Source organism: Schistocerca nitens, chromosome 2 (assembly GCF_023898315.1).
Source record: "Schistocerca nitens isolate TAMUIC-IGC-003100 chromosome 2, iqSchNite1.1, whole genome shotgun sequence".
Lineage (NCBI taxonomy): Eukaryota > Metazoa > Arthropoda > Insecta > Orthoptera > Acrididae > Schistocerca > Schistocerca nitens.
In genome coordinates, this window is record NC_064615.1 from 1,026,838,358 (window position 1) to 1,026,864,946 (window position 26,589).

The 26,589-nt window shown below is 45.5% G+C and overlaps 1 protein-coding gene across 1 annotated transcript in view; it reads left to right on the forward strand.

Annotated features, from left to right (window-relative positions):
* The window catches only part of LOC126237376 (dynein axonemal heavy chain 7), a 1,033,797-nt gene that overhangs the window by 207,478 nt on the left and 799,730 nt on the right, over nucleotides 1-26,589 (forward strand). The window contains exon 7 of the mRNA XM_049947460.1: nucleotides 473-714. Within this exon, the coding sequence (XP_049803417.1) occupies nucleotides 473-714 (242 nt within the window). The remainder of the gene's footprint in view (nucleotides 1-472; nucleotides 715-26,589) is intronic.

The following is a 26,589-nucleotide window of genomic DNA, read 5'->3' on the forward strand; positions in this document are numbered from 1 at the left end:
ACCAACAAGCAAAACAATAATGTTATGAACTTATACACCAGTCTAACACAGGTAATTAGGTCGGAGACAACAAGAAAGCTGTCAGAACAGACTGAAGCCATTCAGTTTTACTCAATACACCTAATCATCTCAACCACCATGATAAGAACCTTCTTAGAATAAACAGTTAAAATGTTATCTTAGTTTGGAAAATTTATTTTGTGTATTGCTCAAAAGTATTGAAAATGTTTTCCACTCTGATTAGTTTTTCCCAATTTGTACAGTAAAGGGATGTATATCTTAAATGAAGTGAAATGAAAGCCAAATAAGATAATAATTTTATTTCATAATAATAAGTAGATAATTTCAATAACTTACCACTGGCTTGCTCCTTTTCAGTAATTGTCCACTGAAGCCAATGTATGTTCATCAGCTGGCTATGTGTTATTCCAAGACCACTAAAATGGTGTCAATAATTTTATTTTTCTTCCAGTCACAAACAGAAGTTGATGAATTCTTAACTTCTCAACATGATTTTGAAGAATATACTGAAATGGTTGTAAAATTCCATGATCTCTCCCTTCAAATTCCATGTAAGACTATGCATGTTGTTACGATGTCAATGTATGAAATCCACCGAGAAGGCTTAATACATAATTTGGTTATGCAATCACGGTTACAGAGGGATCAGATTTTGGCAAAAATGGCATCTTACTATCAAGAGATGTGTAAACAGTAAGTATTAAATGCTTCTGTTAAAAGTGAGGCATTAGAGTCTTCAGTCATTTGTTATGTGTGCAACCATATTTTAAATGCATCCTGAAGTTCCCAATCATTGTACATCATAAATTTCTCTTTCTTTGATATTACCTCTTTCACTGCAATGTGGTTTCCTTATAAGTGTTTGGTTTAAGTTATAGAAATTATTTGATGACAATATCACACAATACCAAAGAGTTTTATGTTATATAAAACTTTCAATGACAGCAATATCTATCTTTGATAAAATATCTTGGAATAATCTATTTTCAAATGAGTCTTCACACTGAGGTGTTAAGTACATATTTTAATTCATTTTCTGTGAGACAGCAGAAAACAGTTCCTTTCAGTTATGAAAATCAGATGTACTTTACATAATTCACATGTAATAGCTCTTGAAACCTGAAACTGTGTACTGAGTCTTATAATTCAAAATCAAACAACAGAAAATCCAGGATGGAGTAATGCAATATTAAAAATAATATAACACAGATGTTGCGTCACAGATAGGTGCAACAAAAAGACTGTCAAACAAGTAAGCATTCAGTTAAAAAGACCTTCTTTCGAATTGGACGACTTACACACACACACACACACACACACACACACACACACACACACACACACACCCTGCGGCTCCGGGGGTTAGAATAGGCCCGAGGTATTCCTGCCTGTCGTAAGAGGCGACTAAAAGGAGTCCATCCCCCTCAAGGGGGTAGTTAGCGCCTGCGTCCGGAGACGGACGGATCCATGACCTATATTTGTGGTCTTTTTGGTTTTTCCCTTCTCGTTTCTTCCTTCCTTTGGTTGGTTCCTTTCTTTGTTCTTCTCCATCTCACTGTCTTCCTTACTCTTTCCCTTGCCTTCTTCTGCTTGCCTTCTTCTGCTTGCCTTCTTCTGCTTACCTTCTTCTGCTTGCCTTCTTCTGCTTGCCTTTTTCTGCTTGCCTTCTTCTCCTTGCCTTCTTCTCCTTGCCTTCTTCTCCTTGCCTTCTTCTCCTTGCCTTCTTCTCCTTGCCTTCTTCTCCTTGCCTTCTTCTCCTTGCCTTCTTCTTCTTGCCTTCTCTGGTCTCTGCCTCGGCGTTTGAGACAGTCTGTCCTCTCTCTCTTCCTTTTCCTCTTCTTCCTTCCTCCCTGTGCGCGCCTGAAGGCTGACCCACGCGTTCGTACGCATAGCCGGTGACGGGGTAACGCGTAATTCCCCACCCTGGGTAGACAAGTAAGGCACGCACGTACCCCCTGGTAAAGGCCAGGCCCGGGGAGGAGTGATTGCCTGAGCTGATACCTTCTGACCATGCCGATTGGTCCCTCCGTCTGTTTCTCGGGAGGTGTGACCTGAGGTGTAAACATTCACCTAAGGCGAGAGTGCCCTCTGAGAGGGCCCCCATAAGGAAGGAGCACGCCATCGGAGACGCTGGCAATCATGGGGGATTCCTCTGCAATGGATTTTTCTTCTTCTCTCTCGACTTCTGCCCACAAACGGAAACATGACCAGCCACCAGTGACAAAAGTACTACCGCCTGCCCCACAGTTCCTCGTCGTTTCTCGATCTGAGGACGGAAGGGATTTCTCCTCTGTCAACCCTTTCGTTATCCAGAAGGGCGTAGATGCCATAGCCGGATCAAGTCGTGTACCAGGTTGCGTAATGGTACCTTGGTACTAGAAACTGAGAGCGCCTTTCAGGCACAGAAACTGCTTCGAGCCACACTCCTGTACACGTTCCCTGTCTGGGTGGAGGCTCACCGAACTTTTAATTCATCTCGTGGTGTGGTCTATACTAGATCCCTCGACGGATTGACTGACGAGAAGATTCAGTCTTTCCTCGCTGAGCAGGGCGTGACGGCTGTCCATAGGGTCAAGAAAAAGGTCAACAATGACCTTGTACCGACCCGGACACTTTTCTTGACCTTTGATAGTGTTCAACTGCCATCGCGCATCAAAGCGGGCTACGAGGTTATTTCTGTTCGCCCCTATGTCCCGACACCTACGCGCTGCTACCAGTGTCAGCGTTTTAATCACACTCGCCAGTCTTGTTCCAATGCGGCTAAATGTGTCACTTGTGGCAGGGATGCCCATGAGGGTGACTGTCCACCTCCGTCTCCCCGTTGTGTGAACTGTCAGGGTGGCCATGCAGCATCCTCCCGCGACTGTCCCATCTATAAGGAAGAACGCTGTATCCAAGAAATTCGGGTCAAAGAGAAAGTGTCCACCTCGGCTGCTCGCAAGCTGTTTGCTAGTAGGAAGCCCACGCTGCTCCCAGCGGGGAAAAACAGTACTGTCCTCGCCTCTCCTCGGACTACCAGGGAGGTGGCAACCCAGACATGCGATCTGACCTTCAGCACCACGGTCGTCCGTTCGGCCAGTGCTAAGATCGCGCGGTCGACGTCCCCTCCTCCTCCCATCACCCCACAGACACAAGCCCCTTCATCAGCTTCTGCTAAGACGAAGACCCAGAAGTCAGATGCACAGGCCTTCAAGAAGGAACCGTCCCGTGCAGACTTCCTACGTACCTCGACCTCCCAGCCATCGAACAGTACTTCCACCAAACGACCTTCCAAGAAGGCTCATAGGAAGCACAGTTCTCCTTCTCCGCCACGGCGCATTTCTTCTCCTGCGCCACCCAGCGATTGCCGCCCCAGGCCGTCATCCGTTTCGCCAGGCCGCACCGCTGGTAGCCGAACATCTGGCCGTTCACCGGCGGAGGAAGCTCCCCCTCCCAGCCATCTTACCAAGATGGCCGATGAACCTATAGAACCAATGGACGATGACTGTCCGCCTACTGATAGTGGCGGCAGTGCTCGCTCGAAGCCAGGCCCTCAGCGGCCTTCGAGGTGACCCCTTCTTTCATCTTCCTTTTCTTCTTACGATGGCACTTATTCACTGGAATATTCGCAGCATTCGCTCCAACCGAGAGGACTTGAAGTTGCTGCTCCGCTTGCACCGTCCGCTCGTCGTAGCCCTCCAGGAAACGAAGCTACGCCCATGCGATCAAATTGCCTTGGCACACTACACCTCTGTGCGTTTTGACCTACCCCCTGTGGTAGGTATTCCTTCTCATGGAGGGGTTATGTTGCTGGTCCGGGATGATATTTACTACGATCCCATCACATTGCACACCGGCCTGCAGGCAGTTGCCATCCGAATTACTCTCCCCACTTTTACATTTTCCATTTGTACCATTTACACTCCATCGTCATCTGCCGTTACCAGGGCAGACATGATGCAGCTTATTGCTCAGCTACCTGCCCCATTTTTGTTAACTGGAGACTTCAATGCCCACCATCCGCTTTGGGGCTCTCCAGCATCCTGCCCGAGGGGCTCCCTGTTAGCAGACCTTTTCAACCAGCTCAATCTTGTCTGCCTCAATACTGGCGCCCCTACTTTTCTTTCGGACACATCTCACAGCTATTCCCATTTAGACCTCTCTATATGTACTACCCAACTTGCACGCCGGTTTGAGTGGTATGCACTTTCTGATACATGTTCGAGCGACCACTTCCCGTGTGTTATACATCTCCTGCAGCATACCCCCTCTCCGTGCTCATCTAGTTGGAACATCTCCAAAGCAGACTGGGGGCTCTTCTCTTCCAGGGCGACCTTTCAGGATCAAACCTTCACAAGCTGCGATCGTCAGGTCGCACACCTCACGGAAGTCATTCTCACTGCTGCTGAATATTCCATCCCTCACCCTACTTCTTCTCCACGTCGCGTACCGGTCCCCTGGTGGACCGCAGCATGTAGAGACGCTTTACGTGCTCGTCGACGTGCTTTACGCACCTTTAAACGCCACCCTACAGTGGCGAATTGTATCACTTATAAACGATTACGTGCACAGTGTCGTCGTATTATTAAAGAAAGCAAGAAAGCCAGCTGGGCTGCTTTCACAAGCACCTTCAACAGTTTTACTCCTTCTTCTCTTGTCTGGGTAGCTTGCGCCGGCTATCTGGCACTAAGGTCCACTCACCAGTTTCTGGCTTGATGGTCGCGAATGACATCCTTGTGGCCCCTGAGGATGTCTCCAATGCCTTCGGCCGCTTTTTCGCGGAGGTTTCGAGCTCCGCTCATTACCACCCTGCCTTCCTCCCCCGAAAACAGGCAGAGGAGGCTAGGCCACCTACCTTCCGCTCCTCGAATCGTGAAAGTTATAATGCCCCATTCACCATGCGGGAACTCGAAAACGCACTTGCCCGGTCACGGTCCTCTGCTCCAGGGCCTGATTCTATTCATATTCAGATGCTGAAGAACCTTTCTCCTGCGGGTAAAGGTTTTCTTCTTCGTACTTACAATCGCATCTGGATTGAGGGACATGTTCCCACATGCTGTCGCGAGTCTATTGTTGTCCTGATTCCTAAGCCGGGGAAGGACAAGCACTTGCCTTCCAGTTATCGACCCATCTCGCTTACCAGTTGTGTCTGTAAACTGATGGAGCGAATGGTTAACTCTCGTTTGGTTTGGCTGCTCGAGTCTCGACGCCTACTTACCAATGTACAATGTGGATTTCGTAGGCGCCGCTCTGCTGTTGACCATCTGGTTACCTTGTCGACCTTCATTATGAATAACTTCTTGCGGAAGCACTCGACCGCGGCTGTGTTCTTTGATTTGGAGAAGGCTTACGACACCTGTTGGAGGGCGGGCATTCTCCGCACCATGCATACATGGGGCCTTCGCGGTCGCCTCCCTCTTTTTATTCGTTCCTTTTTAATGGATCGACAGTTCAGGGTACGTGTGGGTTCTGTCCTGTCAGACACCTTTCGCCAGGAGAATGGGGTGCCACAGGGCTCAGTTTTGAGCGTCGCTCTCTTCGCCATAGCGATCAATCCAATAATGGATTGCCTCCCAGCTGATGTATCAGGCTCCCTTTTCGTGGACGATTTTACCATCTATTGCAGCGCGCAGCGTACACGTGTCCTGGAGCGCTGTCTTCAGCGTTCTCTTGACCGTCTTTACTCCTGGAGTGTCACCAATGGCTTCCATTTTTCTGCCGAGAAGACTGTCTGTATTAACTTCTGGCGCTACAAAGAGTTTCTCCCACCGTCCTTACGACTCGGTCCCGTTGCTCTCCCATTCGTGGAGACAACAAAATTTTTAAGTCTTACATTTGACAGGAAAATTAGCTGGTCTCCACATGTGTCATATTTGGCTGCCCGTTGTACCCGTTCTTTAAATGTCCTCCGTGTTCTCAGTGGTATGTCGTGGGGAGCAGATCGAACCGTCCTACTTCGTCTATATCGGTCGATCGTCCGCTCCAAGCTGGATTATGGGAGCTTCGTATACTCCTCTGCACGGCCATCCATCTTACGCCGCCTCAACTCCATACAACATCGGGGTTTACGACTTGCGATCGGAGCGTTTTATACTAGTCCCGTAGAGAGTCTTCATGCTGACGCTGGCGAATTGCCACTCACCTACCGGCGCGATATACTGCTTTGTCGGTATGCCTGTCGGCTACTGTCAATGCCCGACCACCCGTCTTATCGTTCCTTTTTTGACGACTCTCTCGACCGTCAGTACGGGTTGTATGTCTCTGCCCTGCTACCCCCTGGAGTTCGCTTTCGTCGCCTCCTTCAACACCTTAATTTTTCACTCCCTGCAACCTTTCGAGTGGGCGAGAGCCACACGCCACCTTGGCTCCAGGCTCAGGTTCGCGTTCACCTTGACCTCAGCTCGCTCCCAAATGAGGTTACCCCCGGTTCGGTCTACCACTCCCGTTTTGTCGAACTTCGTTCGAAGTTCATTAATATGACCTTCATTTATACAGATGGCTCAAAGACCAATGACGGGGACGGGTGTTCCTTTATTGTCGGGGCACAAAGTTTCAAATACCAGCTCCATGGCCATTGTTCGGTCTTCACAGCTGAGCTCTTTGCCCTCTACCAGGCTGTTCTTTACATCTGCCGCCACCGACATTCTGCTTATGTCATCTGCTCCGATTCCCTGAGCGCCATCCAGAGCCTCAGTGATCCGTATCCGGTTCACCCTTTCGTGCACCGGATCCAACGCTCTCTTCAGCAGCTGGTGGACGTCGGTTCTCCGGTTAGCTTTATGTGGGTTCCTGGCCATGTCGGTATCCCTGGGAACGAAGCTGCAGATGCCACAGCCAAGGCTGCAGTCCTCCAGCCTCAGACAGCTTCTTGTTGTGTCCCTTCGTTGGATTGTAGCAGGGTAATTTGTCGGCGCATTTTATCGCTGTGGCATGCCGATTGGGCTGCACTTTCGGACAACAAGCTTCTGGCCTTGAAACCTCCTCCCGCGGCTTGGATGTCCTCCTCCCGCCCTTCTCGGCGGGAGGAGGTCGTTTTGGCCTGGTTACGAATTGGACACTGCCGGTTCAGCCATCGCCATCTGCTGACAGCTGCGCCGGCGCCGTTCTGCCCATGTGGCCAATTGCTGACAGTCCGCCACATTTTAACGTCCTGTCCGGATTTTAACACACTGCGTCTTGATCTTGGCCTGCCATGTACTCTAGATGCCATTTTAGCGGATGACCCACGAGCAGCTGGTCGCGTTCTTCGTTTTATCAACTTGACAAACCTCTCTAAGGACATTTGATTATGCTGTTTTTTTAATCCTATGCCTGTCAGTCTGTCTTTTATCGTGTTTTCCCTTTTAGTTGTTGTTTTAAACTTGTGCCTCGCGGTGCATTCTTAACGTAGTCGCCACACACACACACACACACACACACACACACACACAATCACATGGTCTTACTTATAAGTTACACCGTATCAACAATCTTGCCCACGCACAACACATGGCTACAAGACCAGGCTAACTGTTGATGCAGCATTTCATGTCCTGCATTACTCTCACCGATATTGTTAATACTAAACCTACAATTTGATCACGCTCCTTGCACCACTGTCATGTATTTTCATGTGATAGTTTCCATACCTTCCTGTGCCACATGAACTTGTACCTTGACCTACCAAGTCCTCTCCACCCCCACTCCTTCTCCTCTCTTATTCCAGTTCTCACATACAAACGTCACCTAATCTAGTTACTTTTGCTGTCCCCCCTTCACACATATCCACACTCAGACCTGCAAACTGTATTACAGTCTCTTTATTTATATTTTTATTGATCTCGTGTTTTTACATTGATTTCAGTTGATTTTCATCTTTTGCTACTGGCCTACTCCACCAGTTTAATCTTTTTTCCCCATTCGGAGAGATAGTGGTCATGTGTGTATGTGAGTTGCTTTTGGATGTGTGTGTGTGTGTGTTTTTTTTTTGTCTAATTCAGAAGAAGGCCTTTTTGGCCAAAAGCTTACTTGTTTGGCAGTCTTTTTGTTGTGCCTGTTTGTGATTCAACATCTCTGCTATATGGTGAGTAGAAATATGAAATTCCATTATGAAAAGCATAGTTGCTATGCACCATATAGTGGAGACACTGAGTTACAGATAAGCACAACAAAATACTGTAGGAAAGTGAGCTTTTGGTCAACAAGGCCTTTGTCGAGAATAGCACACACACACACACACACACACACACACACACACACACACACACACACCTACAAATGCAACTCTCATGCACATGACGCACCGGTTTGTGGGGGTAGGAGGAGGCTGAGGGAAGGAGGGGGAGGGATAGCAAGGTGGGGGTGGAGGACAGTAAAGTGCTGCTTGTGGGAGTGAGCAGGGATGAGAGAGAAAGGGTGGGCATTTAGGTGCAATTGGGAAGCTGGACAGAGGACAGGGGAGAGGGGAGGAGGGGATAGCAGTAAAGGAGAAAAATAAAAAGACTGCATGTGTTGGTGCAATAGAGGACTGTGTAGTGCTAGAATGGGACCAGGAAACAGGCAAGTTGAATGAAAGTTGAGACAAGGGGGGTTACTGGAATGTGGGATATCTTAAAGGGAGAGTTCCCATCTGTGCAATTCAGAAAAGCTGGTGTTGATGAGAAGAATCCAGATGGCACAGGCTGCGAAGCAGTCATTGAAATACAGAACATTGTGTTGGGTGGCATGCTCAGCAACTGGGTGGTCCGCCTGTTTCCTGACCACAGTTTGTCGGTGACGATACATGCAGACAGACAGCTTGTTGGTTGTATATGCCCACATGCAGCACAGTGGTTGCAGCTTAACTTGTAGGTCATATGACTGGAGAGATATGGCAACGGAGATCTGTTTTTGTACAAGGTAGGGAGGGTAATTACAGTCTATGAAGGACTCAGTGAGACCCTAGTTTTCTTGTGAGAGGGACTGTTCTTTGCTATAGATGCAATGACCACACATAGCTAGGCTGTCAGGAAGGTACTTCTTGGTATGGAATGGGTGGCAGCTGTTGAAGTGGGGATATTGCTGGTGGCTGGTAAGTTTGATATGGACAGAGGTACTGATGTATCCATCTTTGAATGGAGGTTAACATCAAGGAAGGTGGCTTGTTGGGTTGAGTAGGACCAAGTGAAGCAAATTGACGAGAACATATTGATATTCTCGGGGAAAGTGGATAGCGTGTCCTCCCCTTGATCCAAACCCTGAAAATGTCATAAATGAATCTGACCTGGTGAGGTGCAGTTGCCTGCAGCTGTATCTTGGATTTGTTTGCAGGTAATGCCTTCAAAGGAGAAGTAATAGTGAGTGAAGATATAGTTGGTCATGGTGACTACGAAGGAGGTTATTGGTTTGGAATCTGTACTACACTGGGAAAGGTAATGTTGAATAGTGGTAAGGCTATGAGCATTATGGATGTTAGTGTAAAGGGAGGAGGCATCATTAGTGACGAGCCGGGCACCGTTTGGTAAAGGAACAGGAACTGTGGAGAGCCACTGGAGGAAATGGTTGGTATCTTTTATATAGGAGGATAGGTTGTGGTAATAGGCTGAAGGTTCTGGTGTGTGAGAGCAGAGATTCTCTCATTGGAGGCCCAGTAACCGGCCACAGTGGGGCATTCTGGGTGACTGGTTTTATGGATTTTAGGATGGATGGGGAGTGCTGTGGGTAAGGGAGAGATGGACTCAGAGGAGAGGTTCTGGGGTGGGGTTACGGATTTTAGGAGAGACTGGAGATCATGCTGGGTTTCTGGAATGGGGTCACTGTGGCAGGGTTTATAGGTGGATGAATCTGATGGATGGTGATTCAGAACAACAGTGGTGGAACCTTTGTAGCAGGTAGGATTATAAGGTCAGGATCAGTTTTTAGGTGGTGGGTTGCAGCTCTTTCTGCAGATGTAAGGTTAGTTTGCATGTTGAAAAGTTTGGGGACTGGTGGTGAGGCAAGATTCGATGTTAAGAGATTATGGCGTGATTAGGGGGCAGTGGGGATGGATCAAGGATGGATGAAGAAGTGAACTGAGTCAGGCAGTGTTCAACATTGGTCTGGTTGAGCCTGATTGGCAGAATTGCTGATGAAAAAATGTTTCCACTGTAGGGGCTGAGAGAAGGAGAAAAGGTCTTTAACAAATCCTGCATGATTGAATTTCAGAGTGGAACAAAAGGTGAGACCTTTGGAAAGGACTGATACATCTGTGGGGTAAGGCTTTTGGAGACGAGGTTCATAACTGCGTTTTGGATCTGTTTAGGTTCTGGATTCTGTGTGGCAGTATGAGAGAGTCTTTGAGGGTGGAAATAAATATAGTAGGTCTGTGAGATATCGTTTTTCAGCTGTAAGGGGACATGGAGGAGGTTTGGAGATTGTAGAAGTGGTGGATAGTGGTAGTTCAAGGTGGGAGGAGGAAGTGAGCAGGGTAGAGAGTTTTTCGAGGTGGCATTGTGTATATTGCTCTAGTTCCTACCAACCATCCTATATAAAAGATACCAACCATTTCATTTTTGACTCTCTACATTCCCTGTTCCTTTACCATACAGTGCCCTGCTCATCACTATTGGTGCCACTTCCATTTACAATAACATCCCTAACACCCATGGCCTTACCACTATAGAACACCATCCTTCCCAATGGCTGATGGATTCCAAACCAATAACCTCCTTCCTAATCACCATGACCAAATACATCCTCACCCACAATTACTTCTCCTTTGAAGGCATTACCAACAAACAAATCCAAGGATCCAAGATACAGCTATGTGCACCTGCATGGCACCATCCAATGCCAACCTATTCATGGGCCATCTAGACACCCCAGAGTCCCAAACCTATAATCTGGTTCAGATTCAGTAATGATATCTTCATGATCTGGATTGAGGGTGAGGACACCTTATTCATATGCCTCCCGAACCTCAACACCTTCTCCTCCATTTACTTCACCTGGTACTATTCAATCCAACAAGCCACCTTCCTTGATGTTGGCCTCCACCTTCAAGCTGGCAGTACCTTACTACCTTAAACATGGCAGTAACTCTGTCCATATCAAATCTGCCAACCACCAGCAATACCTCCACTTCAACAGTGGCCACTCATTCCATACCAAGAAGCCCCTTCCATACAGCCTAGCAACGTGTGGTCATCACATCTATAGTGATGAGCAGTCCCTCTCAAAATATGCAAAGAGTCTCACTGAGGCCTTGAAAGATCATAATTACCCTCCCATTCCTGCACAGAAACAGATCTCCTGTGCCCTATCTTTCTAGTCACACATCAGCCCACCAAAAAGTCCCACTGTCCAGCAACAGAGGAGCATTCCCATCCGGACTGAAAAGAGAAACATCCTACCCACTACCCTTCACACCCCTTCCACAGTTGTATTCGGGAACCCACCAAACCTACACAGTATTTTCATCCATCCCTACACAACCCCTTCTCCAAATCCCTTGCCTCATGTCTCATATCCCTGTAATATGACCTAGATGCAAGACCTGTCCCATATGCCCTCCCACCACCACCACCTACTCCAGTCCGGTCACAAACATCACCTATCCCATCAGAAGCATGGTTACCTGCGAAACCAGTCATATGATCGAAAAGTTAAACTGCAATCACTGTGCTGCATTCTGTGTGGGCATGACAACCAACAAGTTGTCTGTCAGCATAAGTGACCACCAACAAACTGTGGCCAAGAACAGCCAGACCACCCTTTTGCTGAGCATGTTGCCCAACACGATGTTTTTCATTTCAATGACTGCTTCACAGCTTGTGCCATCTGGGTCCTTCCCACCAAATCAACTTCTCTGAATTGCACAGGTGGGAACTCCCACTTCAATATATCCTACATTCCCCTAATGCCTCCTGGTCTCAACCTTTGTTAGTCCTCTTTCTTACCCATTTAGCCCTTCCCCGTTCCCATTCCAGCACTACACAGCCCTCTATTTCATCAATGCACCCAGTCTTTTTATTTCTCGCCTTTTCCAGTACCCCCTCCTCCCCTCTCCCCTGTCCATTGTCTAACCTTCCGTCTGCATATAGATGCCTACCCTTTCTCCACCTGATCCTGCTCACTCCTGCAAGCAGCACTTTACTGTCCCCTATCCCTACCTTGCTATCCCTCCCCCTCCTTGCCTCAGCCTCCTCCTACTCCCACAACCTGGTTGCCTCTCCCACGACGCGCTGCTGCTCAGTCTAGCTCAGCTGCCTGAGACTGTGATCATGTGCGTGTAAGTTGCATTTGTGTGTGTGTGTGTGGGGGGGGGGGGGGGGTGTACATGTCGTATATTTTTGATGAAGGACTTGTTGGCTGAAAGCTCACTTCGTACAGTCTTTCTGTTGTTGCCTATCTGTGATTCAGCATCTCCACCATATGGTGAGTAGCAACTATTCTGTTCCTAAAATCGTTAATTCCTTCCTGGATTTTTCATTGTTTGAAAATATGTAATGCCTTTGATGAATCATCATTGCTGAGATATAATGAGCATCAAATGTCCTGCTGTGTATCAGGGGCAAAGGCCTGGATATACATACCTTTTTCTCTAGTGCATATCTTGTCTGCAACTTATTTTCCATTAAGTGGAGATGCTGAGTCGCAGATAGGCACAACAAAAAGATATTTCACACTTAATGCTTTCGGCCAGTGGCCTTTGTCAACAGTACACACACACACACACACACACACACACACACACACACACACGACTGCAGTCTCAGGCAACTGAAATCACACTACAAGCAGCAGCACCAGTGCATGATGGGAGTGGCAACTGGATGGGGGAAAGGAGGAGGCTGGGGCACGGAGGGGGAGGGGTAGTATGGTGGGGGTGGTGGACAGTGAAGTGCTGCAGGTTGGGTGGTGAGCAGGGGAGAGGTGGGGAAGGGGGTGGGGCAATTAGCAGAAAAGCAAGGAAATAGAGAAAAATAAATAATAAAAAAATGAAATAAAATAAATAAAAAATACTGGGTGTGGTGGTGGAATGACAGCAATGTAGTGCTGGAATGGAAGCAAGAAAAGGGCTGTATGGATGAGGACAGTGGTTACAGGAACGTATGATGTATTGCAAGTGAAAGTTCACACCTGCGCAATTCAGGAAAGCTGGTGTTGGTGGGAAGGATCCATATAGCACAGACCGTGAAGGAGTCTTTGAAATGAAGGAGATAATATTTGCCAGTGTGTTCAGGAACAGGGTGGTCCACTCGTTTCTTGGCCACTGTTTGTCGGTGGCCATTCATGTGGACAGACAGCTTGTTGGTTCTCATGCCTACGTAGAATGCAGCACAGTGGTTGCAGCTTAGCTTGTAGACCATATGAATGGTTTCACAGGTAGACCTGCCTTTGATGGGATAGGTGATGTTAGTGATCAGACTGGAGTAGGTGTTGGTGGGAGGATGTATGGGACAGGTCTTGCATCTAGGTCTGTTTCACAGGGGTATGACCCAGGAGGCAAGGAATTGGGAGCAGGGGTTGTGTAAGGATGGACAAGTATACTGAGTAGATTCGGAAGATGGTGGAATACCCCTGTGGGTGGTGGGGTTCCGGGTTCCGCTGGATAGGTCAGGAGTCCACTACACACAACAAGCGGCTACACGGGTAGCAGGGGTTGTGTGGCGTGGGCTGGGCGGTTTTTTAGGTTAGATGGCCTTGGGCAAGTACAGAAAGGGCAACAGCCTCAACGGGTGCGGGGCAAAGTCAGGACATAAGGGGACCAAGCAGCAATCGGTATTGTAATTGTCAACTGTCGAAGCTGCGTTGGTAAAGTACCGGAACTTCAAGCGCTGATAGAAAGCACCGAAGCTGAAATCGTTATAGGTACAGAAAGCTGGCTGAAGCCAGAGATAAATTCTGCCAAAATTTTTACAAAGGTACAGACGGTGTTTAGAAAGGATAGATTGCATGCAACCGGTGGTGGGGTGTTCGTCGCTGTTAGTAGTAGTTTATCCTGTAGTGAAGTAGAAGTGGATAGTTCCTGTGAATTATTATGGGTGGAGGTTACACTCAACAACCGAGCTAGGTTCTTAATTGGCTCCTTTTACCGACCTCCCGACTCAGCAGCATTAGTGGCAGAACAACTGAGAGAAAATTTGGAATACATTTCACATAAATTTTCTCAGCATGTTATAGTCTTAGGTGGAGATTTCAATTTACCAGATATAGACTGGGACACTCAGATGTTTAGGACGGGTGGTAGGGACAGAGCATCGAGTGACATTATACTGAGTGCACTATCCGAAAATTACCTCGAGCAATTAAACAGAGAACCGACTCGTGGAGATAACATCTTGGACCTACTGATAACAAACATACCCGAACTTTTCGACTCTGTATGTGTAGAACAGGGAATCGGTGATCATAAGGCCGTTTCAGCATCCCTGAATATGGAAGTTAATAGGAATACAAAAAAAGGGAGGAAGGTTTATCTGTTTAGCAAGAGTAATAGAAGGCAGATTTCAGACTACCTAACAGATACAAACGAAAATTTCTGTTCTGACACTGATAATGTTGAGTGTTTATGGAAAAAGTTCAAGGCAATCGTAAAATGCGTTTTAGACAGGTACGTGCCGAGTAAAACTGTGAGGGACGGGAAAAACCCACTGTGGTACAACAACAAAGTTAGGAAACTACTGCGAAAGCAAAGAGAGCTTCACTCAAAGTTTAAACGCAGCCAAAACCTCTCAGACAAACAGAAGCTAAACGATGTCAAAGTTAGCGTAAGGAGGGCTATGCGTGAAGTGTTCAGTGAATTCGAAAGTAAAATTCTATGTACCGACTTGACAGAAAATCCTAGGAAGTTCTGGTCTTACGTTAAATCAGTAAGTGGCTTGAAACAGCATATCCAGACACTCCGGGATGATGATGGCATTGAAACAGAGGATGAAACGCGTAAAACTGAAATACTAAACACTTTTTTCCAAAGCTGTTTCACAGAGGAAGACCGCACTGCAGTTCCTTCTCTAAATCCTCGCACAAACAAAAAAATGGCTGACATCGAAATAAGTGTCCAAGGAATAGAAAAGCTACTGGAATCACTCAACAGAGGAAAGTCCACTGGACCTGACGGGATACCAATTCGACTCTACACAGAGTACGCGAAAGAACTTGCCCCCCTTCTAACAGCCGTGTACCGCAAGTCTCTAGAGGAACGGAGGGTTCCAAATGATTGGAAAAGAGCACAGGTAGTCCCAGTCTTCAAGAAGGGTCGTTGAGCAGATGCGCAAAACTATAGACCTATATCTCTGACGTTGATCTGTTGTAGAATTTTAGAACATGTTTTGTGCTCGAGTATCATGTCGTTTTTGGAAACCCAGAATCTACTCTGTAGGAATCAACATGGATTCCGTAAGCAGTGATCGTGTGAGACCCAACTCGCTTTATTTGTTCACGAGACCCAGAAAATATTAGATACCGGCTCCCAGGTAGATGCTATTTTTCTTGACTTCCGGAAGGCGTTCGATACAGTTCCGCACTGTCGCCTGATAAACAAAGTAAGAGCCTACAGAATATCAGACCAGCTGTGTGGCTGGATTGAAGAGTTTTTAGCAAACAGAACACAGCATGTTGTTATCAATGGAGAGACATCTACAGACGTTAAAGTAACCTCTGGCGTGCCACAGGGGAGTGTTATGGGACCATTGCTTTTCACAATATATATAAATGACCTAGTAGATAGTGTCGGAAGTTCCATGCGGCTTTTTGCGGATGATGCTGTAGTATACAGAGAAGTTGCAGCGTTAGAAAATTGTAGCGAAATGCAGGAAGATCTGCAGCGGATAGGCACTTGGTGCAGGGAGTGGCAACTGTCCCTTAACATAGACAAATGTAATGTATTGCGAATACATAGAAAGAAGGATCCTTTATTGTATGATTATATGATAGCGGAACAAACACTGGTAGCAGTTACTTCTGTAAAATATCTGGGAGTATGTGTGCGGAACGATTTGAAGTGGAATGATCATATAAAATTAATTGTTGGTAAGGCGGGTACCAGGTTGAGATTCATTGGGAGAGTGCTTAGAAAATGTAGTCCATCAACAAAGGAGGTGGCTTACAAAACATCGTTCGACCTATACTTGAGTATTGCTCATCAGTGTGGGATCCGTACCAGATCGGGTTGACGGAGGAAATAGAGAAGATCCAAAGAAGAACGGCGCGTTTCGTCACAGGGTTATTTGGTAACCGTGATAGCGTTACGGAGATGTTTAATACACTCAAGTGGCAGACTCTGCAAGAGAGGCGCTCTGCATCGCGGTGTAGCTTGCTCGCCAGGTTTCGAGAGAGTGCATTTCTGGATGAGGTATTGAATATATTGCTTCCCCCTACTTATACCTCCTGAGGAGATCACGAATGTAAAATTAGAGAGATTAGAGCGCGCATGGAGGCTTTCAGACAGTCGTTCTTCCCGCGAACCATACGCGACTGGAACAGGAAAGGGAGGTAATGACAGTGGCACGTAAAGTGCCCTCCGCCACACACCGTTGGGTGGCTTGCGGAGTATAAATGTAGATGTAGATGTAGATAGTGGACATGACATTTCTCATGTCAGGGCACGATGAGAGGTAATCAGACCCCTGGCAGAGAATGTAATTCAGTTGCTCCAGTGCTGGGTGGTACTGAGTTTCGAGGGGAATGCTCCTCTGTGGCCGGATGGTGGGACTTTGGGAGTTGGTGGGAGATTGGAAAGATAAGGCATGGAAGATTTGTTTTTGTACATGGTTGAGAGGATACTTATGGTCAGTGAAGGCTTCAGTGAGACGCTCGGTATATTTCAAGAGGGACTACTCGTCACTTCAGGTGCGATGACCACAGTTGGTTAGGCTGTACGGAAGGGACTTCATGGTATGGAATGGGTGGCAGCTGTCGAAGTGGAGGTTTTGTTGGTGGTTAGTAGGTTTGATATGGATGGAGATACTGATGTAGCTATCTTCAGGGTGGAGGTCAAGATCTAGGAAGGTGACATGTTGGATTGAGTATGACCAGGTGAAGCAAATGGAGGAGAAGTTGTTGAGGTTCTGGAGGAATGTGGATAGGGTGTCCTCACCTTCGATCGAGATAGCAAAGATGTCATGAATGAATCTGAACAAGGTGAGGGGTTGAGGATTCTGGGTGTTTAGTAAGGATTCCTCTAGATGGCCCATGAATAGGTTGGCATAGGATTGTGCCACAGGTGCCCATAGCTGGATTTGTTAGTAGGTAATGCCTTCAAAGGAGAGGTAATTGTGGGTGAGGATATAGATGGTCATGGTGACCAGGAAGGAGGTTCTTGGTTTGGAATCCATTGGGCACTGGGAAAGGTAGTGTTCAATAGTGGTAAGGCCATGGGCATTAGGAATTTATTGTTGGAATGGGAGCAGGGAAAGGGCTAGATGAGTGAGGACACCAACTAACGAAGGTTGAGGCCAGGAGGCTTACGGGAACGTAGGATGTATTACAGGGAAAGTTCCCGTATGTGCGATTCAGAAAATCTGGTGTTGGTGGGAAGAATCCATATGGCACAGGTTGTAAAGCAGTCAGTGAAATGAAGGATATCATGTTTGACAGTGTGTTCAGGAACACGGTGGTCCACTTGTTTCTTGGCCACTGTTTGTCTGTGGCCATTTGTGTTGACAGACAGCTTGTTGGTTGTCATGCCTACATAGAATGCAGCACAGTGGTTGCAACTTAGCTTGTGGACCATCTGACTGGTTTCACAGGTAGCTCTGCCTTTGATGGGATAGGTGATGTTAGTGACCGAACTGGTGTAGGTGGTGGTGGGAAGATGTATGGGACAGGTCTTGCATCTAGGTATATTACAGGGGTATGACCCATGAGGCAAGGGATTTGGAGCAGGGTTTGTGTAAGGATGGACAACTATATTGTGTAGATTCAGAGCACGGTGGAATACCACTGGGGAAGGGGTGGGAAGGATAGTGGGCAGGACATTTCTCATTTCTGTCCATGATGAGAGGTAATCAAAGCCCTGGCAGAGAATGTAATTCAGTTGCTCCAGTCCTGGGTTGTACTGAGTTACAAGGGGAATGCTCCTCTGTGGCCGGACTGTGGGTCTTTCGGAGGTGGTGGGAGACTGGAAAGATAAGGCATATGAGACTTGTTTTTGTACAAGGTTGGGAGGATAATTACGGTCAGTGAAGGCTTCAGTGAGACCCTCGGTATATTTTGAGAGGGACTGCTCCTCACTGCAGGTGTGACGATCACAGGTGACTAGGCTGTACGGAAGGGACTTCTTGCTATGGAATGGGTGGCAGCTGTCGAAGTTGAGGAATTGCTGGTGGTTAGTAGGTTTGATATGGATGGAGGGCTGATGTAGCGATCTTCGAGGTGGAGCTCAGCACTATTAAGGTGGCTTGTTGGTTTGAGTAGAACCAGGTGAAGCAAATGGGGGAGAAGTTGTTGTTGTTGTCGAGGAATGTGGATAGGCGTCCTCACCTTGTATCCAGACAGCAATGATGTCATCAATGAATCTAAACCAGGTGGGGGTTTAGGCTTTTGGGTGTTTAGTAAGGATTCCTCTATATGGTCCATGAATAGGTTGGTTTAGGATGGTGCAATGCAGGTGCCTGCAGCTGTATCTTGGATTTGTTTGCAGGTAATGCCTTCAAAGGAGAAGTAATAGTGGGTGGCGATACAGTTTGTCATGGTGACTAGGAAGGAGGTGGTTGGTTTGGAATCTGTATTGCACTGGGAAAGGGGCTGGTGCTGCTGCTCCTAGTGTGGTTTCATTTGCCTGAGACTGCAGTCGTGTGTGTGTGTGTGTGTGTGCGCGCGCACGCGTGCATGCGCGAGCATGCGTGCGCATGTGTACATGTGTCTATTGTTGACAAAGGCCATTGGCCAAAAGCTTTAAGTATGAAAACCTTTTCGTTGTGCCTATCTGCGACTCAGCATCTCTGCTATATGGTGAGTAGCAACTTTCCTTCTCATAATATTGTTACATTCCATCCTGGATTTTCAATTGTTTGATTAAATTGATATTGAGATTATTTGTACCTCTGAGCATTGTTTATGCTTCTGTGAGGGGACCATTATATCTGATTTTTACGTAAGGCATTCATTGTGGGAAGGAGTGTCCATTTATGTAACGTAACATCTCATTAAAAAAAGTTGACATGTCAAAACACTGTGAAGATCTAATATTTGAAGGTTATGCAGAACAGTTTGAATTTTCGGGAAAAAATCTTTTCATATGGCCTTCTACAGATCCCCCAGTTCACACTTCAGGTTTTGCCTCTCCAGACTTGATGCTGTGCTAGCCTCTGTTCTTAAGAAGACCATGAGTATGATTTTGTATGGGGCTTTTGTATAAACTTTCTGTCTGATTCTCCAGAGAAAAGAATGTTAAAGGATTTACTTGAATCATTCTACTTTATACAGACAGTATACTTCCCTACTAGAGTACATGGTAGCAGCAGCATGATCATAGACAATGGCTTCATAGATTATTCTTTAGGTTATATGTAGAGTGTGAGAAAAATTACATCTCAGAATACATAATTTGCTGCCAGGCTCTCAGTTTGGTTTCAGAAGAATGGAAAGAAAATGGTGTTTATTCTTTTATGTGTGAGGCACTAGCAGGACTAAGTGGTCAGTTGAGGACTCTAGGTATTTTTTTGATTGAACAAAAGCATTTGATTGTGTGGGTTATACAATACTTCTGCATAAATTGGAACATTATGGGATTAGGGAAAAATGGTTCATTTCATATCTGGAAAATAGGAAGCAAAAGGTTGTCCTCCAGTGTCAATCAACATGGAAGAGTTTTGAATCTGGCTAGTGTCATGTAAAGTGGGTGGTGTTAAAGAGTTCTGTTCTGGGTCCATTGCTTTTCTTGATGTGTTATCAATGAGCTGCCACCAAAAAATTGCAGATGACACAGGTGTCATTGCAATAGATGTTGAATGTAATATAAATGATATAGCTAATAGGGTAGTAGGTAACATCAGCTTGTTGCTTCCACAGAAAAGATTAATGCATGATGGCAACAAAATGCAATGCATACAGTTTCTGTTGCAGAATTCTAGCAACAGCTAAATTTTGTTATTGGAAGGTGGTCAACCAGGGAATGAAGTCAACCTTTTTAAATTCTTAGGATGTAGCTAGGTAGAAGGCTTTATTGGAAGTATCTTGATCAAGATCTTGTTCAGTGATTGAATTCTTCTCTCTTCACTTTGTAGTGACTCGAGAATTTCGGTGTAAATTCTAGGGACACTCAGCCTTCCACCATCTTGAACACCCGATATTTTAAAAGTAAGTAAGAGTGCGGAAACGTATCTACTGCGCTGCCGGTTTCTGTGTGCAGGTTGGAAGTTTGTAATGAGAAGACGATAAGTGGGGCAGTCGAACGATGCTGACAAGTGTTTGCCACAAGAGCCACAGACGCTGTGTGAGAGGACATGAAGTAATTAAATGCTATTCTTTGCTGTGTTAGTGAATGTGATTGTCGGAAAAAAAAAGAAAAATGAACATTTGACTATAGACTTTTAACTTACTTCATGTCTTAGCTCTGAATGAAGCAAGGCACATGGGACATCTATAAATTATTTGGCTGTTAAAACCAGTCAGTTGTGATTATATTTAATTGTATCTAATGGGTATTGGTGTAGTTGACTGGCAAGAGTTTGTATGCTTACCGTATTTACTCGAATCTAAGCCGCACTCGAATCTAAGCCGCACCTGAAAAATGAGACTCGAAATAAAGGAAAAAAAATTTCCCGAATCTAAGCAGCACCTGAAATTTGAGACTCGAAATTCAAGGGGAGAGAAAAGTTTTAGGCCGCACCTCCAAATCGAAACAAAGTTGGTCCATCGTAATATGAGACACAATTTAGGTCGAATGAAAGACGATACAGCTACAGTAGTTTGGTTCGAGTCGTAAGCTTAGCAGTTAAACTTTACCAGGTAGCCATTGCTATGCGTCAGGCGCTCCGTCCGTATTTATATGGGTCCCCTTCCTTTTTCACATGCTTCGTCTGGTTTGAATCGATTGCTTATTTTGCTTTGATCTGATAAGTGCCGTTTTCTTTGTTATAGGTGTTTCTCACTCTAAGCTGAAAATGCATTATTGTACTGTGTCATGCATTGTTTGTCGCATTTTGATAGTGCGTGTTTACGGCCTGTCACCGCTCGCGGCATGACTTGCTTTTGTGCGCGCTACCGCCGCTTAAAAAAAAAGAGGAATCGTCTCATTAGCGAAACAATGGCAAGAGACTGCTATTTGTTGTTACTTACACTGCTGCTTTCTTTGATAATGATCAACAAGAACCAAATAATAGACTGCGTATGATAGAACATGTTCTGAACGAGAGTTTAGCGAAAATTTTTCTCCATTTGAAAATCTTTGCGGCCGCTTCTTTAGTATATCAAATTCTGCACAGAAATTAGCCATCTTACATTTAAAATCTAGTCAGTTGCTGTGCTTCATTTCTGACTGTATCACTATTAGGCATAAGAATAATACGAATATAAACATGACACGATACATATATTCTTCCGCGTTTGCTGTTGTCTCACTCTAGTTTCGTAGTTTATTAGGCAGACAGGAATTAAATGAGATAGCAGCAAACACAAAAGAATACATGGCAAAATGTTTATATTCGTATTATTCTTATGGTGAAGAGAATAGTGCATGTGATTCACATTTCATCAGGTTCCTATTAGCAACCATCTCTTCTCACAGGTAGGAAAAAACTCGGAACGTAGAGTTGGCCATATTGACAAACATCCCTAACAGTCTTGCCAGTCGGATTTTCGTAGTACATTGAAATTCTGCTACATTCGAAGATGAACAATACGGAATTTGTATTTACTTCGTTGGATAATGTATGAAAATGCAGTGGTCGAAACTCGGGGCGGAGAAAAAAAAAAGCTCGTCTTCTACCTTTTTTTAATTTATTTACTGATGCAGAGGTTTTGGCGCCAGTATTTATCTTTGTGCCCACAAAGCATGCTTGTGTAGCGCTACATATATTCGACGGCAGAAGTTAGTTGTTGCGGCACCTACCAACATTTTTCAGAACTTCTGCTTGCTTTGCACTCGATTCTAAGCCGCAGGCAGTTTTTTGGATTACAAAAACCGGAAAAAAAGTGTGGCTTAGATTCGAGTAAATATGGTATATGCAACTTGTGGAAAGGAAAATCCACCTGAACTGAACTGAAAGTATGAGAGTACTGAGCTATTTCAAGTGAGAGAGATAGTAATTTTTTGGTTCCTCTCACGAGCATTATTTCTTTGGAAAAGAAGTTATGGAGATTGATACAGCCGCATATCCAGAGAAGAGGATCGGCCAAACGTTTCAAGTAAGTCAACTGTAGTCAGAGAAGTGTGTAGTTAGCAATCCAGTTTTGCACTGCTTCTCTTGTCGCCGAAACCATTAGAACTTAGCGACCTAGGTGATCAGGACTCGAAGAAAGAGGAATTTTCAAATGAAATCAAGATGAAAAGATATTGTGAGTTGCTATAGCAACCAATAGTAACAAGTCAGGGAAATTGTTTCACAGAGTTGGATTCTGCATAAACGGTAAAAAAGAGTGAAAATTAATAAATATCATACAAGAAAAGACACAAGGAAGATCTCAACAGTTTAGACTAAGAAGAGTTATGATGAAATCTATTCTACGACGGAAGATCCAGTGTGGAGAGTAAGCAGCCCTCACACACATTGCGGGGGCATGGACCCCGTAACCAGCAACTGACGCCAATGATACTAGCTGCTGCTCACCGGTGCTGACTACAAATCCGTTCACTGACACTGATGCTGAAACCAACCTTTGATGCTGCTGGTGCCCATGCTGTTCACTGGCGCTGATTCCACACCTGCTCACAGATGCAGCCTAAAACTCTACACTGGGTGAGCAAACGACAATTAATTGAGAGCAACGTTAAGGACACTGTTCAATAATAGTATAGTTACTATTTTTAATGATAACACATTCTAAAAGTAAGAAAAATATGGATAATACTCAAAAAACTGAGGAAACATCAGTACCAGCCATGGCCATGACAGTGACAAAAGAAATGCCAGGCTGGACTGAGGTAACAAATTTAATTAAAGCACTGTCTTAAATTAGACTCAATGAATACTCAACTAAATGCTAGATTAGATGACGAAAGTGCAGCTGCAAATGCTCAAATTGCAACTTTAAGCGATAAATTAGATACACAGAGTGCAAATTCAGCCACTTTAAGACAAGAAATAAGTCTTAAGTTAGATTCAGTAAATACTCAGTTAAATGATAGGTTATATGAACAGAAGACGGATTCTGTTGCTATAAGAAAGGAACTAAGTGCTACTTTAAGTGAAAAACTAGAAGCACAGGGTGAGATTTTAAATGCTAAGTTCAATGCCTTAAATGATAAAGTGGAGAGTTTGCAATTAGATTTAAAGAATGAATTAAACAGTTCCCTGAGTATCCATGTAAACCAACTGTTCACTGACTTTAGTCAGACCCAGAGTAACCGATTTCAGGACTTAGCTAAAAAACTAGAATTTGATATTGAAGATAAATGTAATAGTGTAGATTCTGAATTTAGTAAAAAATTAGAATCATTTCAAAGAATATGTAATGTTACGTTTGATGTGGTAAAGCAGAGACTACACAATTTAGGGTTAAGTGTTGAGAAACAGGACAAGCTAATTCCTATAGTCCAATTGCATAGTGCAGGCATTAACACTCGAGTTGATAACATGGGAAGGATTTTTAAAGAGAAACTAGCAACATCAGACACAATAAATACACTCCTGGAAATTGAAATAAGAACACCGTGAATTCATTGTCCCAGGAAGGGGAAACTTTATTGACACATTCCTGGGGTCAGATACATCACATGATCACACTGATAGAACCACAGGCACATAGACACAGGCAACAGAGCATGCACAATGTCGGCACTAGTACAGTGTATATCCACCTTTTGGAGCAATGCAGGCTGCTATTCTCCCATGGAGACGATCGTAGAGATGCTGGATGTAGTCCTGTGGAACGGCTTGCCATGCTATTTCCACCTGGCGCCTCAGTTGGACCAGCGTTCGTGCTGGACGTGCAGACCGCGTGAGACGACGCTTCATCCAGTCCCAAACATGCTCAATGGGGGACAGATCCGGAGATCTTGCTGGCCAGGGTAGTTGACTTACACCTTCTAGAGCACGTTGGGTGGCACGGGATACATGCGGACGTGCATTGTCCTGTTGGAACAGCAAGTTCCCTTGCCGGTCTAGGAATGGTAGAACGATGGGTTCGATGACGGTTTGGATGTACTGTGCACTATTCAGCGTCCCCTCGACGATCACCAGTGGTGTACGGCCAGTGTAGGAGATCGCTCCCCACACCATGATGCCGGGTGTTGGCCCTGTGTGCCTCGGTCGTATGCAGTCCTGATGGTGGCGCTCACCTGCATGGCGCCAAACACGCATACGACCATCATTGGCACCAAGGCAGAAGCGACTCTCATCACTGAAGACGACACGTCTCCATTCGTCCCTCCATTCACGCCTGTCGTGACACCACTGGAGGTGGGCTGCACGATGTTGGGGCGTGAGCGGAAGACGGCCTAACGGTGTGCGGGACCGTAGCCCAGCTTCATGGAGACGGTTGCGAATGGTCCTCGCCGATACCCCAGGAGCAACAGTGTCCCTAATTTGCTGGGAAGTGGCGGTGCGGTCCCCTACGGCACTGCGTAGGATCCTACGGTCTTGGCGTGCATCCGTGCGTCGCTGCGGTCCGGTCCCAGGTCGACTGGCACGTGCACCTTCCGCCGACCACTGGCGACAACATCGATGTACTGTGGAGACTTCACGCCCCACGTGTTGAGCAATTCGGCAGTGCGTCCACCCGGCCTCCCGCATGCCCACTATACGCCCTCGCTCAAAGTCCGTCAACTGCACATACGGTTCACGTCCACGCTGTCGCGGCATGCTACCAGTGTTAAAGACTGCGATGGAGCTCCGTATGCCACGGCAAACCGGCTGACACTGACGGCGGCGGTGCACAAATGCTGCGCAGCTAGCGCCATTCGACGGCCAACACCGCGGTTCCTGGTGTGTCCGCTGTGCCGTGCATGTGATCATTGCTTGTACAGCCCTCTCGCAGTGTCCGGAGCAAGTATGGTGGGTCTGACACACCGGTGTCAATGTGTTCTTTTTTCCATTTCCAGGAGTGTAAAAGCAGCCATGGAGGAACAAGTAGAAGAGATGATAAAAAAGTTGCCGCGAGAGTGTCCTCCAACATAGTGTATTCAATTTTATATTCTGAACTTAGTAATACCAAAGAGAAATATGATGAACTGTGGAAAGAATTCAAACTTATGCAGGACAAAGTAGACAGACTTCTCCCAATGTAGTGTTAACTAGTGAAGTAATGACAGATTCACAATGGGGAGCAAATTCAGGGTTATCTAGACAGGTCCCTAAGTTTAAGCCAGCTGGGGAAGTACATCCTACTCATTTTTTGAAAAGGTTCAATCAAGCCTTGCCCAAAACTTGGAAAGTTCAAAAAAGATCGAATTTGTGGTGGGGTACCTTTTAGGAGAAGCTTCAGAGTGGGACACAGTGAACATAGAGAATTTTTCGTCTTGGGCAGACTTCCAGAAAAAGTTTAGGGAGGAGTATTGGTCAGCAAGTGCCCAGGAAATACTAATATCTGACTTGTGGGACCCAAAGTATTACAACAATTTGTGGGATACGAAAAATATTTTTGAAGTGCTTAGAAAGCCCATGGATGAAGACGTGTTGGTGCAAATTTTAATAAGATGTTTACCCATTTATGCAAGGAAGGATATATTATGTAGCGGGTGGAAAACCGTATGAGAATTATTATCCTTTGTAGTAGACGCACTTGCTGCCTTAAACAAAGGCTGCCATGAGAAAGTAACTCTAAATGAAAATCAGGATTTCAGAAGAGGTAGTAATAACAGCAATAGCAATTTTAAGAGACATGAGGCCAACTTAGCTAGTGTACACCAGTGAAACCAGAATAAGGGTAACGAAGATTATCAGAAAAAGCATCCTCGTCCAAATTTAGATACAGTTACTTCGCAAGAATTGGTACCGAGTAGTAATAGAGTACAAAATGGTAATGTAATACCCTGATTTGGTAACCAACCAGTGATCACCAATAATGAGGAAAACATAGTATAATCTGGATCCAGGGCCAGGTCCCAGGTTGTAGAAATACATTAGGGGACCGGGCTTATAATAGGTATGTTAATTTCGTGCATAAAATACCAGCCAAAGAATGTTTGTTACTGGAAGAACTGACCTTAACTACCATTAATACACAACTAATAATAATAGGAAAAATGGAGGATTTTGAAGTTAACATATTTATAGATTCTAGGAGTGAAGTGTCACTTATTTTTAGCGCTTTCTTTAACACATTATGAATGAAATATCATTTACCTATATTACCAGTAACAGGAGTGTACATAGTCGGTATTACTGGAACAAAAAGCAAAGTTGTAAAACATGAGACCCAGGTGAATTGCCAACATTGGGAATATCCCATTTCATCAGACACTTTTAGTAGTAGAAAATAACAATAGGGATATATTATTTGGCCTAGACTGGCTATCAGAATTTAACATCATATTGAATTTTGAGGAGA